At 38.4% G+C, this 25,880-nt stretch overlaps 1 protein-coding gene across 1 annotated transcript in view; it reads left to right on the top strand.

The window, feature by feature from the left end:
* The window catches only part of STAU2 (staufen double-stranded RNA binding protein 2), a 175,912-nt gene that overhangs the window by 73,570 nt on the left and 76,462 nt on the right, over nt 1-25,880 (top strand). Inside the window, exons 11-12 of the mRNA XM_086608697.1 lie at nt 3,090-3,150; nt 16,542-16,849. Of these exons, the coding sequence (XP_086464823.1) occupies nt 3,090-3,150; nt 16,542-16,849 (369 nt within the window). The remainder of the gene's footprint in view (nt 1-3,089; nt 3,151-16,541; nt 16,850-25,880) is intronic.

Here is a 25,880-nt window from a genome sequence, read left to right as displayed (position 1 = left end):
TGTATACAGGAAGATACTCTGCTCTGTACACCTAGCCAGGAAAAGATAAATGCCATACTGATGACTTGGCTCCACCTCCTTGTTTCCCTCTCCTTTGAGAGCAGCAGCTCAATGTAAATTATTCACATTCACCTTGACTACGTTCTTCACTGTATATCTTAGTCATATACAAGTACTTGGAGGCTAGATGGTGTTCCTAGTGAGAACATACTGCGCAGTCATAGCCATTTTAAAAAAGCTTTGTGACAGAGTCCAATGATCATTCATTTTCACCAGAATGTTGAGACTTTTCTGCCGTTGAAGATACTTTCTATCAGTATCAACTTTTTCTTCATTGCTAATTTGGCCAAAGGGCTTTTGGGGGCCGGGGGAGGGAGCAAAACAGAAAAGTCAACTTTTTTTTCTAATAGGAAAACGTAGGTTTTTGTTCTTGGTTTTCAAATTGGCTGAACTATTTTTACTCAGTAATTTTCAGAGATAAAGCTTGAAAAAATTTAGCCCACAGCATAGTTCATTTGGAGAGCTCTACACAATGGAAACTTGTGGTTACATTGCTTCGTTTTCCTACGTTTATTAAACTATTCCTTACAAGTGCATTGTCTCTAAAAAAACAGGTTTAGTTATATACTTGCAGACATAGATATCTTAGAATTGATAGAATAGCATACAATGGCCTAATGTTATTCTGAATACAATAAGAAAACATCATACTGTATCCAAAAAATGTGAACTACTCAAATTTTATGTTGTTGGAGTATTCAAGATCATAGAACAAATTTTTAAAGCTTTGTTGGGATTAAGGACATAAAACATCTAGAACATCTGGCTTTATCTTCCATATATAACAGAGTGAACATATTTGCAGACACACAAGTTAGTTTGAGTAGATGAAAGCATTTTAATTCTCGAACTAAACATCCAAAGAGGGAAAATAGGCCTTAGATATCTACCAATTTGAGCATTGCAAAATTCCTTCCATATAAATTGCTCAATAAAGATGTACCATTAGAAGATACTTGTTTTCTCTTTGAATCCAAAATGGGGCCCAGTGTAGATTAGCTGACGTATCAGATTGGCATCTAAATGGACAATTTTCACTTGGGTTGTTTTTGATGTTTTTAAAAAAGGCAACTTCTCTTTCCCTTACCCTCCTGCTTTCCTGGGTCCTTTCATCTCCTTCCTCCTCCCTTAAAAAAACAGCAAAACCAAATTCAGTGTTTTTTCCTTAGCCCTGGTGCATAAAATGTGATTGTATTCATTGTTTTAGTGGAGACCTAAGAGTGTTACAAGAGCTGGTGTTACATGGTGCTGGTGGCAGCACAGGTAAACAGCTAATCCAGGTACTGTAAAAAAGTAGACTCTGCTGTTTTCTGAGGTAATCTGATTCCTGTAAGAAATCGGTAATGGTTGTGCAGAGCCCTGAGGAAAGCAATTTGAAGGTGCCCTGGGAGACTTTTGCAGCTATCAGAATTTTACCTCTGTGGATGAGAATGGAGAGCTGTAACGTCTTCATTTTTTTCATGTTTCCATCTTCTCGTTTCTTCTTGCCAATTTTATTCTCTTAGAGAGAAGAAAACCAGAGTAGGTTGCATTCATGTGAGACAGCAGCACTAAGGATAATTTACTGATAGATGAATTCTTGTTAAATTCCCCATCATGATGAAGTTAATAAACGGTAAAAAGAGAGGAATGAGGAGAGTTGGAAATGTCCTTCTCATATTATAGCTGCATGCTCATGCTGATTTTCCGATCATGTTACAGAGGCACAGTATGGATTCACGACAAAATTGTGTTGTTGTAACAGACAGCAGTAAACACAAACATATTTATAGATTTCGTGTTACTTATTCATTTGAAGAACTGTTGTCTTCCATGTTTTCCAATATACATATTGTCTGCTTCATACTATGAATAGAAGGAGTCATGTGAAATTAAAGTGCATGGAGGTTGATGACAAGCTTGACAACCAGCTCAATGCCTATTCTCGCTTTCCACTAACTATTTCCTGTTTTTATTGCATGTTGCCTAGACTGTAAGCACATTGGGTGTTACGTAATGAGGAAGGGCAGCGGAACAATAATTGGAATAGCTGGTTTGCATAATCTGCTCTTCCCTCTTCTTTCTCAAGGAAAACACATAATCTGATAGTCTGCATTACAACATGATAGGAATCTAAACAGCCTTAACGCAACCTCTGAGATGCAGAGGGCAGATTTCAGCCAACTGATCCTCCTTCCCGTCTCTTCCGCTTTCCAGTCAACCCTTTCTTCCAGAGCAAACCGTTACAACTTTGTCATGGCACATAGACTACTTTGCTGTGAGGTTTTCTGTTTGCATACAAAATCCCAGTGAAATCTGAAAAAGATCATTTGTTTCACATTGGTCAAGCTGGTTGCCAATAGCTCCTAGTTCGTGAGGGAGCTTGAACACATGAAGCTAGAACACCGCCATATTGTTTACTGTGCAGACTTCAGGAATGGTCTCATTTTGTACTTCTGTGTTAATTCCTCTCCTTTTCTGTGTTAGAGTAATACTTGGTGTTAAACATAATAAAATTAATTTGAAAACAATTAGCTTCCTCAAAAAAGTCTATGTATTAAAATAAGGAAAAATCGCAGTCTTTGTTTTGCTTCCACTTCAGTAACTAAATGGATTCGTAAGAAGTAAATATTTTAAAATTACACCCAAAGTACTTTGCAGTGTTTATGCATTCTTTCATAGGCAGTTATTGGGATCTTCTTGTTTTAGAATGTAATTTCTCTCTTGTCTGTGTATGTTTTCAGTTGAGAGCTGCTTAAAACATTTCATCTTAAGTCTGATTTGGTAACATATTGAGTTGAGCCTAATCCTTGGGGAAACATTTATATTTCGGTGTTAGGCAATAGTTGTTAATGTTTATTCATGAAGGGTACATTCCTCAAGTAACCTATTTTGGGCAAAAATTAAGATGTGTTAGCAAAGTTTTGTGAGCAGATGTGGCAATCCCAACTCATCCTTTTTAGAATCTTTCAACTAATTTTATAAACATGACTGTTCTGTTTAAGGAGTAGTTTGCTCTTTCCTTATTTGTCTTTTTCTACCTGTTTCAGCTTGGAGAAAACAAGAGTTGGAACGGCCAGAATGTTGGGTTTCCTGAGCCAACAAGTAACAGTATGTATTGCTTCCTAAATTTATATATTTACTTACTTCTCTTTGTCTCTGTAGGATTTGGATAATTCAAGACAATTGAAATGCTTTTTGTAAATATTTTAGGGATATTATTGCAATTAGGTGAATTAACTCTGGAGTGTCCTCTGTGTGAGTATAGGTATGAAGGAGTGCAAGAACAAGGAGATTTTTATTTACTCATTGAACCATTGAATCTTTCAGGTTGTAAGGGATTTTAGGTCATCTAAACTGCCTGCTCAAAGCAGGGTCAGTACAGAGTTCAGACAAGGTTGCTTATGTCTTTTTTTCCAGTTCTCCAAGGACAGAGATTCCATAGCTTCTCTGGGCAGCCTGTTCCAATGCTTAGTTACCTTCACATTGAATTTTTTTCTTTTTATCCCAGTCAAAACATCTCCTGTTTGTTTATGACTCTCTTGACCTGTTCTTCTGCTACATGACTCAGTAATGTGCAAGGCTTCATCTTTTTGGCAACCTCTTCTTAGGTATTGGAAGGCTGCTATTAGGTACCTCATAGCCTATCACTTTCCTCTAAGCCTGATCATCCAAACAAATTTTCATCATCTAGTAATTCATCTACCTAGACTCCAACATCACAGTTTGGATGCAAGGATGCTGTGGGAGACATGATGTCAAAAGCCTTGCTAAAGCTAAATAACATCCATGATTTTCCTTTCATTCATAAATCCAGTCATTTTATCATAAAAAGCAATCAGGTTGTTGAAGCTATTTTTTACCTGGGTAAATTCATGCTGATTGTTCCCAATGGCTTTTTTTCTCCTGTGTACGCCCACAAATGGCTGCAAGGGGACTTACTGTATGATTTTCCCAGGGACTAAAGTCATGCCGACTAGCCTGCCTTTTTTGATGATGATGCCTTTCTCCAGGCATTGGAGACCTCCCCTGATCTTCATGACTTTTTGAAGATAATAGAAAATGCCTCACAATGACAGAAGCAGGTTGAGTCAGCATGCTAAGATATATCCCATTAGGTCCCATGGACTTGTATAGGCTGAAAATTTCTCAAGAGATCCCTGACACTGATTAGGTTCTGCTACTGTTAGTTTCTCTCTTCCTTGAGCTGTGTCTGTAGACATAAAGGCCTGAGAGACCTTGTTGGTGGAGACCGACTTCAGTTTCACTGCAACAGATAATGAATAAGACAGACCTTTGTGATTTTATAACTAGTTTTTTGCTGTTTAGAGTGGTAAAGATAATATAAATAGTACTTCACTTTTCCATGAACCAAACACTTGAGCTACCTTCTATTTTTTGCCTATATACGTCTGAAGGACATGGTCCTAAAAGCAGGTTTTAAGGAGTTCAGTAGTGTTCCAGTATATACGTGGTCTTCCCAGTCACTAGACCTGGTGAATAACTTGTGCTTCAACTCACACAAAAGTTTGCTAGTATTTAAGTGATCTTGGATTCAGGACATGCCGTTGTGTTTCCCTGAAAGAGAGGGCTCTACAGGATCTAAGACTTCTTATTAATTGCTTCCTTCCAGCGCTATCATCAATCCTCATCAATACTTCTAGGTGACTTCTGTTTGCATTGTCAAAATCTCTATGGACGTGGCCTGTGAAACATCTTCAAATGTTAATGTCTTCAAACGTTAACATATTGGAGTTCAGGACAGAAGAATAAGACCTCTAGCTTTTCTCCTATCCTTGCAGTGTCTTGTAGCAAAGATATTTATAGATGACATCACAGCCATCTACTACAACAACAAGAAAAAACAATCCTTTTCCCAGGCTTCATTTGACTAGAAAATTTTGGCAGTTACACATGTAAATCTGAATCTAGGAGGAGAACACTCAACAGGAGACAAGATCAACAAAAATTATATTTCAAACCTGTGCTGACCAAAGAACTTATTTTTTCACAGATTAGCCTGCTCACAGGCCTTTTTTCATCCACTGCAGGCCATGGTACAGAAACAGATTTTCTTTCTGGGATGCTTTTCTAATGTATGACAGACATGTCTAGATGCCTTCATTTCCGTTCTTCTGATCTACAAGTAAATTGGAAATCAAAGGGCATGTAGCCATCATGTCAGTAGACATAGTGCATTTATTTCTGATGGTGCTGTTCAGAGACCACGGTGCTTAATCCCTTAACTCCTTTTTTGAGGGTTCCAATCTAGAGACAATGTTAATAATAATCAGCTGATTAAAGTGTATATTTTTTTTATTTCAGAAGGACTCTACTATCCTTTTGCTAAATAGGAAGGGTTTGAACCCAAAATGTTACCAACAGGCATGTATTTTTTTAACTCTTTTTTTTTTTTACTCTTCACCTCATAAAGAACCTTTTTCTTCTAGGGTATTTTCTTCAAAACTTACAGCTTAACTGTGATTTTCAGATAAAGGCATAAGAGGGGAATGAATATGTTACAGTTATGTAGAGGACAGCCCAGTCTTTCTTCACTTTACAGTCTCATCCAGGATTCATGGAAGACCTAGAAATGCATTTTTCTTCTCTAAATGTGTTAATGTGATGTCACCCCGGCTGAGTGAATTGCTAATAAGTCATCTTTTTGAGTTTCTCATTGAAACCTCTCTTGGTGTTTCTAAACTAAAATGGCTTTTCTGAAAGAATTATGAATCTGCTGTATCGAATTGTACTCAAGTATATTTTTATATAGAAAAAACACTGTAGTAGCTTCTATACTGTAGCTCTTTCAACATGTAAGTATCATACTATTTATCTGTAATGTATAGGAAGGAACCACAGATTCCCAGATAATTTATTCTATGATTCTATGTTTTTACGTAACCAGTTAAGTTCAGTTGATACCTTCCTACTGAATCGCTCTATGAAGAGGCCTGTTTTTTCAGGATGTGACTGAGATCAGGGTATTGTAACATTTGGAGATGATCTATGCAGTATCACTTGATATTTCTCATCAGTTTTCCATAGACATGATGACTTGTTGAAATGCTGTGCTAATATTTAGTAGGGGGATAATCTCCCCTACTAAAGTACATCTTTACCTATGTACATCTTCACCTATGGGAACTTTGCCTGCTCTTCCTCTGGTAGAATAGCATGTACTAGTTTCCCGCACAGGGAATGCATAAAAAACCCTGAAGAAGAACTAATATTATTAAGAGTTTTCGCTGCACACACCCACTGATCTTCCCCTAAGCCTCAGAGTCCGAGATAACTTCAGAGCTTTGTAGTCAAGGAGAACTGAGGAAATTTGAAGTATTTTCTCCTTTTGAATGAAAAAAGAGATCACTTCCATGCATGATCTTTCATGTACCTGTGAAGTACAGGGTTTTTTTTAAGGCACTCTCAAACAAATTCCACTGTTTGAGATCAAAAATGTCACATCCTTTCAGGTATGAATAGGCTAGTTTATATTCAAGAACAACAGTTGTTGGTAGGTACTCTTGCCGTGTCAGCATTGTAGTAGGAAGTTTTAAAGAGAGCAAATGGAGCACCTTCCTCCCTTCTGTATCCTTCCTTGTAAGAGAAATGTACGGTTGCATTTGTTGTGACCCCAAAACCTAAGTTTCAGTGGTCTTGAAAATATGAAGCTCTGGGATTGCTACATCTACCATTTGGCAGCTCTTATTCAGATTTCCAGTAATTTTATTCCAGGAAAACAATCGTGTCCTGTTAGAACAACGTACTGTGCATCAGTTTCCTTTTCCAGGCAGATATTCTTTCTTTGTGTGCATAAAGCACTATGTCTTCATCTGAAACTGTGTGAAATAAAACTGTAGTAATAAAGTGAAGTTGTATGCTTTAGTACAAAAAAACCCCCAACAAAATCATAACAGTTACATATCTTAGTACCGTTGAAGGACAGATTTCTTTGTACTCTTATTATGTAGTTCTTTTTTGCTGGGAAATACTCGTCAGTCTGTATCCTCCTATGTACTCGCTCAATGCATTTTTAGTATTCTCTGTTAAATATCCTTGAAAATGACCTTCTCCTGTTCCCCTCTATCATGTACTTTTGCAGCCATCCTTGCAACAAACTTCACTTCTGTTCCTTCTACTCACTGGCAAAGCTTCTTCCCACAGGTTTGCTTCTTTACCTTTCCTCTTCATTTCACAGTCTTAAAGATGAAACAAGAAGCTATTAGTTTCTTGGTTTGGGATATCTTAGAAATTTTTCGCACATGAAATAACAAGAATATTGAGTGAGTATTTTCCCTAATGCTTCTGGAAGAGACACTGAAACACTGTGGGCAGACCACAAGCATTTGCAGCCCATACAGGAGATGTTTACTGTCAACAGAAACATGTTTCAAAGCATGAAACAAATAAACAATCCTAATGCAAAGTGCATTTTTTTGGGAACGTATTTGGGTTTTATATTCCTGGATGGGGTAATCACAAACATCATACAGTATATGTTCTAGGAGAAGCTGTAGATGAGCTATGAAGAACAAAATACGTAAAAATAAAAGAAAAAAGTAACAATATTTTTATATATTATAATTCTAACAAGGAAACAATGACCCTAACAGTTTTTGTATGCTCCCCACCCTCAATTTTCCATAGTATAGTTTTCCTTTATCTATTTCTGCCAATTTGGGGAATCACAAAGTATTGAAAAACTACTAATAAAAAAAGTTACATTCAGAACAATCCTACCTCTCTGTAAAGGACAGGCTCTTTGTTTTTCTTGCCGAACATTTTATTACTAAGGATTCATGCATGACTTTACAGTCTTTGTTCTTCAGAGTACATCTGCTCCTGCTGTTTGTTCACCACCTGAAATCATAATCATTTGTTTGTGACATCACAATTAGTTACTGTGAAGATGATTAGATTGTCACCAACAGATGATTATGATTTCAGATGGTAAATGAGCAGCAGGAGCAGATGATCTCCTAAGGAACAAAGATACTTGATCTCATGCAATTGTTCTCAGTAAAAAAAAAAAAAAAAAGCAATGAGAAAAAAGCAAATAGTCAGAAGACTTTCTTAAAATCTGTGATGAGGAAATTTAAGTATTTTTCCATAACATGTACTTTAGTATTTTTTAAATCTGTGTAAATAATAAGAGATTAAGAATATAAGAAATATAAAAAATATAAAAATAGATGGTGTTACTGCAAGCCCTAACTGTAAGGTTACTTTCAGATTCTTACTTAGATGTTTCTTCACTAGTTTTCTCGGAGAAGATAAATGGAAAAAGTCATGTATTTGTGAAATTTTGCAGACTAATACATCTTCTCCTTGAACGAAACAAAATTTGTGCAAACTTTATAGTTCTGGCCCTCACTAGTTTTATAAATACCGTTTTATAGTCCTCTACATGTTTGTTTTTTAACTGGGGATTTTGGTGAAGACTTCTGGTAGATAATTTAATACCCCTGTATTTCCATGAACAGTAATTGAAGTCTACAGTTTGGGAATAAAGTTTTCGTTCTGTATTTCAGGCATTTTTAATTCGAAGTTATATGTTTTATATTTTGCTGAAATATTTAATTCTTTTGGGTGTATTTCAAAGGTGATGTGCCGTGGATTGTATGCATTTTGGCTCACTAATTACTGCTGTTTCAATGGACTTCACTTTTGAATTGCTTCCAAACTTACTGAAGTTCTTCAATTATAATACACTCTTGCAAGGAGTTAGATTGGTACATCACTAAACATTTGTAGAATTATTTGTCATTCTAAAACACTTACTATTAAAAAATACCTAATATTAACAAAACAGGGAAGGAAGTGTGGGTCTTTTTTCCTTGCTTTTTTGAGAACTAGTGACAAGATCCAGTTAGCATTTTTGTGCTTAAGTGGGATCTGAACACAACTCATGTGTAAGACCCGTATGTAAACTGCTGTTGATCTTCCTCCTTTCCCCATGTTTCCCCTTTTGAGATGCTCAGTTAGGTGCTTAAAGTACTGCAAGTTCTGGGTCTTGAGATGTGATGCTTTCTTTGCTGAGTTTAGAGTACAATGTGTATTTCTGAAGTACCTAGTGTTCTAAACACACGTCCAGAAAGTTGGGAAACTTAGATTCAGTTTCCTTCTTCACCAGGAGATGAGTACTCATGGGGTGCAATGTAATCTGGATAATGGCAACTGCCTTTTGGAGATGTGTATCTAATATCATTATGACTTGCAGGCAGAAAATAAAAAATCAGATGCTGTCAAAATGCAAGAAATCCACAGGGATAGAGTGATCTAAAATAATAATGACTTTGTGGTCTATTGATTAAAACACTTGTAAGTGAAGGTGCAGATAGGTATTCTGGTGTTCCCTGGCTGGTTTACACATATTACATTCTGCATATTTTAGATACAGGGGGGAGAAAAAAAAGGTTTACCAGCAACCTGTTGCCTGGTTCTTGAGTAGTATGGATTGTGCATGTTTAAGAAACATATGCTTGGGCTGTGAGGGTTGTGGTTTGTATGCCCTTTGGCTGAGAAGGAACTCAAATCTTAGCTTTCTAGGAGACTACTTAACCATTAAGCTCTTGATGTATAAAACGTATAAAGAGGGAACAGCCACTATGACAGCTGATAGCCAGCTCTATGGGTAGAGGTAATTTCAGAGATATCTCCTTTTCTTTTTACTGGTTCCCTAAAATTCCTATATGAATTAAATTTTTCAAGGTTGTTAGTGTATTGCTTTGAAAAAAACTGCATGTGGAGTAGCAACACGGAGCTCTTTTTTTGATGTTAACTCTCAAATTCAGATTTAATAATTTAATTCTGCAAATTATCTGCATTTGGATTTCCATCTTTTTTGCCAAGCAAACGGAGCAGTATGACACAATTAACCTCAGTACTGTGTTTCTCTAAATACTTTCACTTTTCTGAAGTCTTTTCTCCTTTTCCTGTTTCCCCTAGCCTGGAACCCACCATGTACCTCACCCTTAGTCTAGGATAATAATGTCCTTGAAGAATTGAATCACTTGAACTGAGGCTTTGTTGCTGTCAGAACTGAGACTTAATTGTCCATTCTCTCCTCCATCCTCCTTCCTTTACATCAAACACCTTATCCCTATGACTTCCACCCCCCCACTGCTTTCTCCTCCTCTGATTTCATCTTCACTCATACCTATGCTGTGCTTGTTGATGTCCCCCTTGACCTCCTTGGCTTCAACAACCTCTCTATCCTTGTCTAGTAGACTTGCTCATTCTTTCATCTCTCCTACGTGTGGGTCATGCCTTTGTTTTCATCATCACAATTCTCATTCCCCTCTTAATCTGTTAATGAATAGTCTTGCCTGCACAGGTCACCTCCAGTTGCACTTAGGCACTCTCCTAATTGCTTTACCCCCTCCAAAATCACTTTCTTGCAGCTTTTACAAGCACCTTGATCTGCCAGCTCACTAGCTTGATTTGGTCTTGCTCCAAATTTGCTGATCCTCTTTACTGATAAGAATACTGTCCTTTCTTCTGCATTTAAATTGATTCTTTTCAGAACCTTGTTCATCTTAATCTTAGGTTATCTGGTACATTGATATATATTGTTCGAAACTTATGATGCAGAAATTATCGTGTAAAAATAATGGCGTAGGTGTTTCGTCTGCCTGTTGGAATATTTCATAGAATATCCTTTAGAAATTCCCCAGTGCAGACATTGTCTTATTTTTACCAAAATCTTATGTTCCCAAGAAGGAGTAAAGCTGTGAGAGGTTTCAAAGGACTTTCCTCACATGAGTTAAACACCAAATGTTACAGAAATTTATTCAATTTAAGTTTCCTGCAATACTGCAATTTCTTTTTTGGCTGTACAGAACATGTTCCGGTGAAATTAAGGATATCAAGACCTGACATCGTGAAGAACTAAATAGTATTTACTTCTGTATCATGATTATTTTAAGGTTAAATAAACTAATATTTTAATGAGTGACTTTATATAACATCAGTTTGTTTAAGGTCATGTAGACAAGATCTTTTGATTGAAAGACATTGTGTAATGACAAAACATTTTTTCATGTCTGAATATTGCAGTAACTGGTGACTTAGAAATACCATGGATAGCTGTGTGAAGTAGGTAATGATTGCATCGTCCTATTTCAACCCAAGATTGTTACTGAGAACGTAATGGCCATACTATTCCCCTGTTCAGTTGTTTGACTAATGTATGCTGGGTTCCTACTGAGATAATAAAAGAAAATTCGAAACTATTCTAGGATATAAATAGGCTTTTACAGTGAGTGGAATATAAAACTATAATTTCTTCTCATTATCATATTTACATTTTTTCAGTCTTGTTATTGAAATAGTTATTTGGTTTTGTAAATTCTATTTTTTGTTCTCAGTGGATTTGTCATAGGCTATATTCTAGGGCATGTAGAGAACCTGCCAGTTCTGTGGAGGAATTGTGTTGCATATGAAAATCCTCCATGCTTCTTAAGGTTTTGTCCATATTAGCTTCCATAATAGTGAAGTCAAGGTTAGATTTGGGTCTAACTTTTCCTGCTTAATGGCTTACTGCAAGATTTTGCCACGTATTTTAAGCAGCCCAATAAAAGAAGGCTTTATTCAATGGGAATACAGGTAGCATAATCTGAAAGAAAGCTTTTTGATTATTATCTATGGAGTATTTTATTCAATTCCAAAAATACTAATTATCTCTTTTGGAACAAACTTTTCTTCATCCAGTGATGAGTTATTTCAAATATCAGAGTGTTAATTTATGAGCATGTCATATACAGAATTATATCATGGTTTACTTTGCATCATTACACAAATACTCCTTAAAGTACTCCTTAATGCTGGTGCCCCATATTACTGGTTGCAGTGCAGGGAAGAGCATGTGCTCTTCAGAGGTGTCAGGGGAAGTCATACACCAGCTGACACTGCTTCTGATGTACTAACACATATAGCTTTCCTGTAGGACAGGTGAGAGCTCAGGAAGAAAATTGAAGTTCTCCAAGAAAGAACAAAGTTGTGGATTAGACCAAGTATACTGAGTGTCCTTGGAACACGAAAAGTCAGTGAGTGACCTCGAACCAGGAGAATTCATTGAGTGAAGGCAGAGGAAGAATATCCCTACAGTGCTGATCAAATAGAAAAGAGAGAAAATTAGCACTGAGATATATATGCAGATTGACGATACAAGCCTGATTCTGTAGATCGTCTTTTGGAGCTGAATGATATAATCAAAATTTCAGCTTTTCGTGTTTTCTAGTCTTCCTGACAGAAATAGAAAATTGAAAATGGGACACCAGTGGTACAAGTGTAGACACTAATACATGTGAATCTGCATGTGAACGCTGTCATCATTCTGGACTTTTCTTAACTTAGTAGCCCACTGCTGTGGAGTATCTTGTCACTGTCCCTGTATCAGCAACATAAGACCATTTTTTCAGAGTCTGATTACGTTGAGGCTCATTTGGTGGTATTGTCAGTTGTTCTCCTCCCTAACTCCATTCCCCATGCAGAAAGAACCTCTGATGGTTAGTTTTGTTTTCCGTGAACTCCAGAAGGAATGAAGCTCCAGAGAGTGGGGAACCCTTCTGTAGAAAGGTCCCCCCTGCCTTGTCTTCCCAGCTAAGAACACCCTGTCTTCACAGCCAAAGGGACCCTATGGAGAAAGGGTTAGGGATAAAAATAACGCCGCTCCAATAAGCTTTAAGTTTTTGGAGACTTCCTCTACTACTGCTGTTATCAAAAGACGTGGAATCAGAACACAAAGATGATACACTTCAAGGGGAAGGCTTGTGATGAATAGTTGGGCCATTTTGTGTCTTAATTGTATATTTGCCTCAGAGGCTAAATTGTTTTGCAGTTGTCTAGTACATGACAGCAAAAGAAGAGAATGGAAAATCAAGAAATTTATTCTTAGGTAAGAGAGGTCTTTGGTGTGAGGTTTTCGGAGACTTCAGAAGACTGTGAGAGACTGCTAGCAATTACCGCCAAGGATGAATAAGAGATGTTTTTCAAATGTTAGTGATTACATTGCATAGCTAGCCTGCATGTTTTCGTCGCACATTTGCCCACAGGTTTAAATAATATGAATGGAAATTATTTTAACATGTTTTGTGAATGTACCTCTAAGTTAATGTGCAGCAGAAGGTGTAATGTTGTTCATCTAAATGGTAGTATTATAGATCCTGTGACTCCTAATAATTGTGATGCTACCTTTGGAGTATGATGAAGTTAGTATGGGATAAATATTTAGTGGACACAAAAATCCCAATTTTTTTTTTTTTTTTAGCTGAAAGACTAGCAAAAATATGAAAATATTCACCAAGAGATGTTCTCCTGCAATGCATAAAGGTGTTAGAGGGTAGTATTTGTTTCTCCCGTGAGTTTTTTTTGAAGTGCTTGTTTGAAGACTAATTAAGGTAATTTCTGAAGAGTTCTTTTGTTCTTATATTTACTCCTCTGTTAATGTCCTACTTCTTGTCTTGTGATAACATCTTTACTACTGGAACTAAACTGTTATATCTGTACAGTCTTCTACAGTTCAACAGAGTTGAAGTAAGCAGACAACAGTGAGGAATGATATTTCAAAAAGTCCTCAATTATACATTAAATATAGATAATGAATTAATATATGCTTGATAGAAGTTTTCGGAGACCAAGTTTTTATTGGCTTTTTAAAACAAGTTTGTAAGAAGCTTCATGAAACATAGGCCCTGAATATAAAAAGTTAATAGCTTGCAACTATATTAATGTAATGTCTGGAATATTACATTACTTTGTTTCCAGAGATAATCAATGATGGTAATATAATATCTGCCTCTCAGAGCCAATGTATGATTTAAATTAATTATTGCTTATAAAGCACTTTGAAGTCTTTAGTAGAATGGTGTTGCATAGGTGTAAAAGTACTATTATTAATTTAACATCACCATTAGAGTAAAGTCAGTACTTTAGGAGCATTTGCTATACTCTGCTCAATATCTTTTTATTCATCATATGCTGCATATTAGTTATTTTAACATTTAGAAAGCTTAGTAATCTGGAAGTATTCCAAACCATTGTTCCAGACAGCAGTTAGATATTTGGGTGGATCATGTAAAAACAGTGAAATGGCTGAGAAAGCATGTAAAATGTTTGTTTTAAGTAATATTACATCAATGGAACAGACATCTGCAGCACTGGACTTGCTTTTAAACTTCTTTAAACTTTTTTTAAGTTAACGTTCTACTATGTTTTTCTAAAATTGATTTGGGGGAGCTAATGTATTCTTTCTAAACAAGTATATTGTTTTACCTTTTGTTCAATTTTCATTTCTGTTTCTCAGATATTTGTAGGAAATCAGATTTACAGTGGGCAGGTCTTAGGAGGTGGTGAACACCTGACACTCAATATTATTATTGCTGTTTGGTTTTGTAACCTAACGTCAGCTATCAGTATCTCTATTATCTATTTTAATTTTCATTCATGCTGTCTCTTGTATAAGACTATTAAAAAATATGAGCAGTGATAGCCTTTGGAGATTACAGCCTCACAAAACCAGTATATAATCACTCTATTATATAGTGATTATGCACTGTAAAATAACGCTGCATGTTTACACAGTTGTTGTTACCTATAAAGTTACATTCTGATTTGTCTCAAATGGAGAAAAAGAAATTTTAGGAACCCTGTCCTCCATCTTTCCCAGTAGCATTTTCTCGAATTTGTACTTACATCTAGAGTTCAGCGCAGGGTCCGCTGGCTTTGGAGCCAGTTGTAAGACTGGGTAAAACACCTTTAAAGTTGGAGTTGAAGGTCCAGCCAGGCTCCCCAGCCCCATGAAGGTAGGTGGGGAGAGCAATCAGGTGAATAACAGATGTGTCTGTGTGAATGATATAAGCTGATGTTCCAGCTTTCTGAAAGTAATATTAATTTCAAAGCCAAATGTGTGAGTAAATCGATTAAAAGATTCACCTGTAAGCAGTTTGCTGAATCAGCAGTGAGGAAGTTCAATTTTTGCCATGTCGTTGAAACTGAGGATATTAATTACTGGTAATATTTTTCGAGTCCACTCCTTGTGGTAGACGTTTTGTTTAAAAATACTACTTGTGCTACTAGGATTAGAGGAATCCTTTCTAGGTAGCTGGAAATTAATTTTCTTCTCTTCCTTGAATTTATTCTACATTCTGAGATGAATTTAATCTGTACTGCAAATGAATTAAGCATTGAACCCTTTGATTTCTCTTGGGATGAGTAAATCAGTTAACAAACAGGTTTATCATCCCTAGCATGAAAGGCCGTATGGCTCAGGTTCACCCATGTTATTTTCAGATATATGCTAGAAAATTAAAGTATGCTATTAATGTGAAATTACACAGTTGAAGCACATTTTTCAATTTATTAATAATAAGAGGTTTTCCTCTTATATCAGCAAACTGAGCACTCATGTTTCCAACAAACGCTTCATTGTATATGAAAACTAGCAAACTTCAGCCTTCATTCTGCACATTTCTGTGCACAAGAATATCAGCAAAACTGATCAAGTATATACTCCTGTTTTCAGCAAGGTTTAGGGTTGAGATGTTTTCTGAAAATATATTAAAAAATTTTGAAATGTAGACAAATCATCCCTAATTTACGTGTCACTGGAAATGTTTAAAAGTAATTCACATAAATGCATTTAGATTTTTTTAATGTTTACCCTAACTCCTGTTGTTATTAACGATGACACGTATGTGCTTTCCTTGTCCAAGGCAAGCAGCTATTTACAAACTATAGGATGCCATAGGTGCAGCTAAATAAATAAATAAGTTCCTCTTCACTGAAGAGCAGTCAGTCACATGAGAGTCATTAACACAGTAATGATGTGGCTGCAGGGCAATTTAAGGTTATTTAAGCACAGGCTGCCGTTGTAATTCAGCAAACACTGTAAGCCAGCGCTTGAGGCAGTGCTGCTACCGCAAGAAGCTGTCCTGCCCTTCCTTTGCCTCCGCCAGCTCGTCCTCATGAGCATCACTGCGTGGTCCTACAGGTGCTGGTGCTGGCACAAGCAATAGAGCAGCTGGAGAGTGCAAACAGCAGCTGTAGGTGGCAGAGAAAAGACCGGCTTCTGGCGGCGACATGCTGACATAGGATAGTTTAAATTATTTGTGAAGTAACAGCCTAAATCGTTGTTTCAGGTAGGAGGCAGAAGGCTGTAGTGAAATAACGATCATGTTGCTATTTGGAAGTAGCAGCTGTTCCTCGTGGTTTGTAGATCTCCAGACCTTTATTTGTTCATGTTGTGTATTCTGTCCTAGCCAAAGTTTTGATGTCCAGGTTTGTACCTTCTTAAAAAGAGTGGGGGAAGAGGAAGAAGAGGGGCATGTCAGATCTGCTTTGTTTCTAAATAAATTGTGGAATATCATTTACAGTTCCTGGGGAAAAGAGATACTGCTTTTAAATGCTTGCTTTGTTTTCGACTGCAAAGTGTGTAAATGAAAACAGTCTACATGTCAAACCCGTTCTAGAGTAATGAGAATGATCTTTGCTTTTGCTTTCAGCACCAAAGGGAATACTCCATCTCTCTCCTGATGTTTATCAAGAGATGGAAGCAAGCCGCAACAAATCAGCCCCTGGTACCACTGTAAGCTATCTGTCACCCAAAGAAATGAGCCAGACTTCTAGCTCTTTCTTCAGCATATCTCCTACCACAAATAGCACAGCTACGATTGCCAGGGAACTTCTCATGAACGGAACGTCCCCAACTGCTGAAGCCATAGGTCTAAAAGGAGTATCTCCTGCTTCCCCCTGTTCTGCAGTGCAGCCTTCAAAACAGCTGGAGTATTTGGCAAGGATTCAAGGCTTTCAGGTATGGGAGGGGGAAAATGAAGCTCTTCAGCCAGAATCATAGCATTGCCATCAAGGTTTCACTCTTGCCCTCTTGAATGTGGGCATGCATGTAACTTATCTTGTAAAATTAGCTGGTGTCCAAGGCAGTTTCTGGGTCCAGGAGATACAGCCTTGCACCAATATACTTGTCCCTCCTTCTCTTTTTTTGTTCCTTTCTTCCTTCCATTCACCTTACTGCAGGCCATCTTTCTCTCCTCTGTTTATTCTGCTTAAATAATTACAGGCTTAAATTATGCTTTTTACTTGCACTTCTTTGAGAGTCTTCACCTCTTGGCATCAGAAGTTTTACATATACTGCTCTGGCCTTGGTTTCTCTTTGACTTTGATCCAGAAGGTGCTGACGCATCCCCTTAACTTTGCGTTTGTCTTCTGGGCCGGGTCGTTAAAGCTGTTACTCTGCTTCCCACCCCACACCTATTAGTCGTAACCTGTAGAGTAACATTTTGTTCAGAAGGTGCAGCCTAGGAGCAGACCTGGTGTCAGAGCAATGCAGAATGTTTTTGACATCACAGTCAGTACTAGAGAATGTAAGGTGTACTGCACTGGGTCAGCACGAGTCCTTCAGCACTGATGACCTGTACCCAGCCATCGCAAGTACCCTACATTTCATATGACAGTGGCAGCCTCTGTAGTACATCCAGTCATTTCTGCAGTGTGGAAGATGGGGAAAGGAAGCCTCTTCTCAGTCACCATTACATGCAAAATTACACACATATATGGATAGTAGCGCATTTTACTGTGTTGCACCATCGGAGGATAGGACCAGCTATGTAGAAAAACTTTTTCCTGTCGTAGGTTTCTGTTTTGTTTTGTTTTGTTTTTTTTTCCTTTTCAGAGTTGTGAATTTGTTTCATTTGAAAAGTTGGTTTCCTGTGTTCTAGCATATGTAATTTGATCATGTAACCAAATTCTGGAAATGGGAGGTTTCTGTTAGAATTTCTGCATGCCTGATAATGATTTTTTTCGTCAAAGCCTGTGTAATTTACAAAGTATGCAGTTGTTGGAACTGATTTGAAAGAGGCTGCTAGAATTTGAGAAATAGTGTCAGATGTTCCGTTGGCATAAGCAGCATAGTTAAATTACATTTGCGTACATCAGATATCACCAGTTGTGGATTTGACCTAACACCATTTCTGTGTAAACTGTACACTCAGCTTTCTTTTGGTCTTCATTTTTAAAATGTCATTTTGGATTCATTAGTTTGAATGTCTCTTAATGCAAGAAACAGTCAAAGTTTAAGCCTCACCATAGTAGAGTTAAGCTGCTAATAGGAATTCAGTTTTCCTGAGTTCCATTTGTTACCTGCCTGCAGTAGAAACAGATGAATTCCAATGAAAAGAAATTCAATCCATGAAGTTTTCACTGCTCGCTTTCACTCTTGTCAGATTTCTTGTGTCTACTAGTAACACTTTATTTTCATAGAACCGATGCACAATTTATGTTAGTTTTGATTCCTACTTGCTTACAGTATGTGGTTACTGTAAAATGATTAGTTGTGTTTGTCCTGTTTTTTTTTTCATGCTTTGATTCTAGATGCTTGTGTAGAACCTTGAGCCAAAAAAATATTATATTTCATCCATAAACTAGACTACTACTTTTTACTTGGCCCTGATACAAACCAAGGACTTTGGTAGAGGATCTCCATTATTAACATCTATCTGCTGTGTATGTAACTGATGGTTTTACATCATCTTAGCATGCTTTTTAACACCTTGCTTGAATAAGCCTGGTATTGATGTGAAACTCTGCCACTGCTGAGTGGCTGAGCCGAGGTGGAGCAGTGAACAGTATCTCTGTGGGAAATGGCTCAGTGGCCTGTCAGGTGCATATCACAGGTCTCTTCACCATTTCAGCCTAGAAAGCTCTTTGTGTTTAAAAGCCGATTTCTTTACAGGTTAACTTTCTCAGGCACATTTACCAAGTAGAAAACTACTGCATTTGCAAACAGCTAGCTTGTTTCATGTTTCCTGAATGACCCAAAATGATTTTTAAATTGTTAGCATGTATTTGTATTCTGGTCCAGATGATAACCATAGTTTTGTCTTTTGTTGAAGAACGTATGCATTCTGTTCTGTTACAATGTATTTTTGAATTTTTAAAAAAATCAATAAATACTCATATGATGTTTCATTTGTAAATGTAAAAAAATGTTATTTGCTTATCTGAATGTTTTTTTCGAAGTTCTTTAGCTGCAGGGGACGTGTCTTTAAAGTGTGATTATTTAATTTAAATTCTTCTAAACTGTTTGTATATGACCTCAGTCGTGTTCTATTGTAAGCCCTTAATATTAAGAGTTATTGGGACCAATGTATGGAAAAGTACTAAAAAATTACATTTTTATGTTTTATGGCTCATTATTCTAAAGATATTTGTAATTGATAAGCGGCAGTTCGATGTCACTAAAAAACAGGTGTTTAGCTTGGATACTTTCAAGGCTCAGGCTTCAAATTACCAGTGATAATTAAACACAAATACTTTGAGCAAGCCTTTACAAACTCTGAATAAAGCATTTTTAGTGCTTGCTTCATATTTATGAATGCGATCTAGCAGTTAATTGTTTTGCAGACTTTGCCTGGAGATTGTTTAAAGGAAAATTAAGCTCTGGTAAAATTGTTATTTTTGAGTGACTATGTGGTATTTTGACCGTTGTTTTGTAACTAGATTAAGAAAGTTACAGTTATTTTTGCTGACCATTTAAGTGCAGTAAATTATTCAGAGAGTTTGTTTAAATGGAAACATTTTGAGAAGCTGTTTACACATGACTAATTTGAGCCTCCAGTTTTTACTGAGGCAAAACACAAGTTGCAGGTAGTCCAGTAGGAAATTCCCCCTGGAGTTTCCATGAAGCAAAGATCGTAAAATTTAAAAAGCCATGATTGAGTGCCCACAGTCAGTGCCTGTGCGTGGCTGCAGCCGTACTTGGCTTGCTGCACTGGCAAGAGATCTTAACTTTTTCTCCATAGTGGCTACATAATGAAGCCTCACACAGGGTACGGTTTCTACATGATGTATTTCTTTGATTGCAATGGTTACACAATTTATGTCTTTTTCCTCACCACCGTATTTGTTTAGTGGTTAACTGTGCCTTTTTATACATGGATAGATTTAAATGTTTTATTGTTGGACGTTTCTAAATGTTTCTCGTTTCCCCGAGCAGTAGCAAAGACCTACGTTTCTGAGTGACCGCACCCACAGGAGAAGTCTTGCAGGAGGCTCTAGAGTCAGGCTCACTTGTAGACCCTACGTTTCAACACATGGTTTTGCATTGTCGGCAGAGGTGGTCCTAAACTAAATTTCCACACTTTTTATGAGGGTTGACACTGAGCCCAAACCTTCCCCTACAGCGACTTTAAACAAAACAGACACTCACTTTGCTTTGTCGGAGGTTGGATTTGGAAATCAGTCTAGGAGTGCTTGGGTCTCACTACTGAGATACATATGTGAGGAAAATTTCAGGGAAATTGAGCCCTCAGTGAATTTCAAAGAAAGAGCTGTAGTTTTGGTCTGATCTGTATGTAATTGCAGATCTCTTTGAGCAGGTCACACTTTAAAAAGCACCTAAATACCATTCTCAAAATTGCCACAGGCACTGTGGGTGCTAACAGCGAGTCATTTAGAGGTGTAAAATCATCTAAAAAGGTAGATGCTTCTTGGGGGTTTCCATGAGCACCTGTGCAGGTTAGACACCTGGCTTCCAGTTCACCTGTCAGCCTGGGCGCCCTGCAGAGTGTGTTACACATTCGGGCTGTCGCGCCGTGGTCATTGCCTGAGGTCAGTCACACCTCTGAGACTTCGCCCTGTTCTGTGCTGTCTGGTGCCAACACATCCTCGCATGCTGCGGGTTGTCATCCTTGTGGGAGCGATGACGTTGCTTTCCGCAGTGTCTGCTTGCTGCTTCCACTGAAGGATGCAGTCACTGGCAGGAGGAGCAAAGAGGGGCAGGTCTGTCTCCTTCAGACCCAGCCTATGGCTGTAGCTCCAGCCAAGCCGTGGCCGTTCCTGGTCTCTCTTGGGTTAAGCCGCAGCTGCCAACGAGCGCAGCACCGGAGAACCGGCGCCCGGCGTCCCACATGAACGGTGGCGGGCGACCTTCGCGGCCATCCCACCTGAGTTTGAGAAGGTTTGTGAATCCCAACCCTGCGTTTACCTGAGGTTTCCTTCTCTTCGACCAGTATTGAATTTGCTATCAGAACTTGTTGACGGTGTTCGTGGTAGATAAAGAGTTTTTGATCTTTTTAATTATGATGAGTTTAGGCCTGAAACCCTTTCTCCAGCAAATCTCGTAGACAAAGCCATGAAAATCGGATTTGAATTCAGTGGAAATTTTTAATGTGATTTGAATTCAGTGGAATGAGAGAGAGATTCAGGGTTAAGCTTGAAGAAAATAATTGAAATGTAAGTTGTTATCACAGCTTTTGCATCTTGAATTTTGATGCAATTGCCTTTATCTTTCTTCATTAACATTTTGTGCCCAAGCATGCTAACTCAATGATAGTTGAAATAACAATTTCAATTCAAAAGTTCTTTTCCAAAGCAGGTCACAATTAAGAAATGTTGCTTACTTAATTAAATTAAAATTCACTGGACTTCACTAGATGGAAGCAGCTTTCCTTTCGTTAGTTCTTGTTCATAACATGACCCAGTGAGATATAAATACTTAATTTGCAAGAGCTCCCCGGGAGTCTTGACATTAGCTATTTCCCTTCTTTTTACTTACCTCTGAAGCTGTTTTTTACCTTAGTAAAAGCAACATATTATCCCTTTTCAGTCTATCTTTTTCTCTTCCCACAGCAAGCAGGACATTTTTCAATTGAAGTTTCATTAGTCTTTGCCAGCACAACAGGATATTTCTTTTTGATGATCTTCGGTATAACTTAGAACTGGTAAACTTAAGACCAGATCATTTGCTTATACAAATTCTTGTATCGCTGAAGGTGACAAATTTACACACCAGTTAGGGATTTGGACAACTGAACTGCACTTCAAAATTTTCCATAAACTTGTCACGTTCACAAAGAAGCCATGATGAAGGGGAAGGCTACAGCAAGATGTTTACCAGTCTTTTGAGCTGTTGCAGAAAACAAATCTCTGAATTAGCTTTGAAAATTTGCAAGAGTTCATTGGTATGGATTGCAAGGTTAGGGAGAAAAACAAGCAGGAAAAAAACCTCAAGAATTTTCCCTTGACTTCAGATTCAAATAGCTACAGTAAAGGGAATTATGAGACTTTTTTTATTGTTCTGGTGAGTAGAAGTAAGGTGAAAGCATTCTGAGAAATGCTCATTACTGTGTCTCATTCTCAGCAGAATCTCCCTGCTGAGGAGGCCGATGGGAAGAAATGAAAACAGACTAACAAGAATGCTGTGATGGAGGTGAAAGCTTCAATAGAGGACTTTGAAGCAGCACGTTAAAATGAAGTTTCCGTGGTTTCCCAGAAAATCAGTGGGCATTTCCTGTCTCTAGGTCTCTGATGGACTACAGACTACCTTCCCATCCCAAATGTCCTGTCCCAGTTTTTACAACAGCTGATCTTCATTATTTTGTTGTTGTTTTCATTTCCATTCCCCTCTCAGGATAGAAAGCAGCAACTTCTCTTTGCTTCTTTCAGCCTTTCTCGTGACTCACTGCTTTGCGTAAAGTGGCCTCCGCTATGTCTTTCACCTCCACTCTTCCTCAGTAGTTGTCTACTGAGCTTGCGATACAGAAATTGTAGTTAGAAGTTTAATCATTTTGTGGTGATTGTGTTCAAGTGACCATTTATGTAGGAGTGAAGTGGAGCTGACCTATGGTAAACTGGACAAAAACCAAACTATCTCTTGTGAGTCATGAATGGCTGATGTGATTTTCCCCAGATTCCCCTAAATCGCTTTTGAGGAGAAAAAAAAAAAAAAAAGTAAAGTTTTACTGTGTTTTGGGGGTAAGGGTTCTATGTATGAATCTATTATTATCAATATAGTTGTAATTATAGTGTTAATTGTCAGAGAAAGTGTATTTTCAAGTTCCTTGCAGATGAATGAATCAAAAGATATGTTTTAGCAAGTCTCCAGCTAAAGCCAGTGAGGGAGAGCATAGCAAGTGCTAAAAACTAGAATGTAAACTGAGATGATACTGTTCTGTCCTTGAATGTGTTGGCTGCAGAAAGGTTTGTGGCCACTGTCAGCTTGGGACTGAAATCTCAGCAAATGGGCTGGTTCTGGGGAGTACAAAAGTCTCATTTCTTGTTCGAATTAGAAAAAAGGAACGATAATTAAAGGAAGCTTTTGAAATTATAACATCAGTCTTCCTGGCATCGTTAATGTAAAATGGATTTGAAGACTATATCACCAACTGTTTCTTATAAACGCTTCTTCGAAGAAGATCTTATGTCCAAAAAACCAAGAGAAATTAGGATATTAAAAAATGAAATGTTTGTAGAATAATGTTAGAGAATATTTTTGAAATAAGGCTGTTAAGGAATATATTGCTTCATCTACATTTGGGGTCAACTCCTCCTATAATTCTATGTATATAACTAGGCATCTAGAACCCCCCACCCCAAGGCATTGGAAGCTTCTTTCCTAGCAGGATTGAAATGGTCCTAAAATAGTAGTGTACAGTTGGACTCAGATGGAGCTGTGATCAGCTGATTCACCTTAATGTTAACACTCAAAGGGCAGTGGGAATTTATGTTTTAAAATAAGTATTCATGAAACCCCTTGAGGTAGCTCAAGAGTGGCTGTGTTGCTGTATGTTATCAATATCTATTTCTGCAAAACAAGCTCTGGAATTGGGCTTTTGGTTCCTGTCCTGGTGCCTTGGGTGATAGTCAAGTGCCTGCTCATTGGTCACATCGGTTTCTGTAAAATGATGTGTGGAATCATGTTGTGCTCTGTCATCACTGAAAGCATTGCAATCTGGCCTTCTGCAGAAGGGTATTATCTTTCTGTGTGTTTGTACTATGCCATGCTCGAGTGGCCATACAATAATCTCGACAGCAATGTTTGTCTCTTACCCACAGGGAGTATAAACACCTGTAGAAATGGTTGACAAAGTCCTCATTATCTCACTTTCTGTCTCTTCTGGATACCTTTTTTTTCCTAGTGTGAAGTTTGCACTTTCACCAATTACCAAAGTATTACCTAATGTTCAAATTACTACAGGCTTTTGTTGTGGGTTAACCCCAGTGGGCAGCTTAAGCTTCACACAGCTGCTTGGTCTCTCCCCCCTGGTGGGATGAGGGAAAGAATCAGAAGGGCAAGAGTGACGAAACTCGTGGGTTGAGATAAAGACAAAAGCTGTGTGTGCAAGCAAAATTAAACACTGCTTCTCATCATCAGGCAGGTGTTCAGCAGGGCTTCATCACACATAGTGGTTACTTGGGAAGACAGACTGAGAACTCTGAACATCTCACCTTCCTCCTTCTTTTCCCCTGTGTTTATTGTTTGGCAGGATGTCATATGGTATGGGATATCCCATTGGTCAGTTGGGGTCAGCTGTCCCAGCTGTGTCCCCTCCCAGCTTCTTGCCCACCCTCAGCCTACTCGCTGGCGAGGCAGCATGAGAAGCCTTTTCTAGGCCTTGGTGCTGTGTAAGCCCTGCTTAGCAATAACTGAAACATGGATGTGCTAACAATGCTGGTTTGGTCACAAATCTAAAACACAATACCATACAAGCTGCTCTGAATAAAAGTAACTCCATCCCAGCCAAAATCAGTATATTCTTCATGCCTTATTCCATAACATTTCTATCACGCTCAGGTCCCACGCTATCCGATAGATCCTCATTAACCACCCCGTCCTTGCCGTCCTTTGATGTATACACAGATATCATTCCCTTAGTTTATGGGCCACCCCTTTAAAAAGTCCACAAATGTCCATGGAATTCATTTAGTCCGTTACTTGGGCTCCATCTCTAATAGTAGTTGCTGAGGACAGGAGAGGTGTTGTGTTGTGTGGAGTTATTTGGCACCCAAGTCAGCTCAGATTGGGCCACTGATGCACTTTTATTACGTCTTGTGAGGCTTGTCCTCTGTTGATTTAGGTAGTTCTTGCTTGTCGTACTTCCTATAAGGTGCACCTCAGATCATGGGTTACAACAACTAAGAGTTATATCTGTTACATTCTCCCATTCTTGTCTCTTTGGACTAGGCTGTAGCGTTTAACGTTACAATGAACTCCTCCCCTTGCCCCTTCTCCAGCATGGCCTCATCCACAGGCCACTGTCCCTTAGGGGTGTACCTGCTCAGTGTGACATTACCCATGGGCCACAGCTCTTTCAGGGACGTACCTGCTCTGGCATGGGCTACTCCACGGCCACATGTGCTTCTGGATACGCCGGCTCCGGCATGGACTTATCCACGGTTGCGGTCCCCTGGACTTGAGTTCCAGCCTGCCCAGTACAGCAGCACAGGAGCAGCAGCAACGCCCTGGCCATCTGCCAGCCCATTGCTGTTATCGGTGTGTTCCCAGGAAGAGTAGAATAGGATGATAAGGAGTACAGGAAACACCAGAAGCAAAAAGCAGCCACTAACAAGTACTGGACTCTAATATACGGCGAAGCAAGAAAGCCCCGTGGCAAGCGCAGGAGCCTGCCAATTAGTAGCTCAACAGCTACGAATTTGGTGTAGCATACTCTGATAAAATCTGTTGTTATCTTGAACCCCTCATATCCCACATCAGGTGCCAGAAGGGACTGTTACGGGTTATCCCTGGCAGCCAGCTCAGCCTCACCCAGCCACTCTCTCACCCTGCCTGGTGGGATGAGGGAGAGAACAGGGAGAGAAGGGTAAAAGTGCGAAAACTTGGGCTGAGATAAAGACAGTTTAATAGGTAAAGTAAAACTGTGTGCACAGGCAAAGCAAAATAAGGAATTCGTTCACTCCTTCCCATGAACAGGCAGATTTTCAGCCATCTCCAGGAAAGCAGGGCTCCATCACGCATAGTAGTTACTTGGGAAGACAAATGTCATCGCTCCATCTTCCCTCAGCTTTTATTGCTGAGTATGACATCATAT

The sequence above is a fragment of the Tauraco erythrolophus genome, chromosome 3 (genome assembly GCF_009769465.1).
Source record: "Tauraco erythrolophus isolate bTauEry1 chromosome 3, bTauEry1.pri, whole genome shotgun sequence".
NCBI lineage: Eukaryota > Metazoa > Chordata > Aves > Musophagiformes > Musophagidae > Tauraco > Tauraco erythrolophus.
This window is presented reverse-complemented; position numbering and strand designations above follow the sequence as displayed.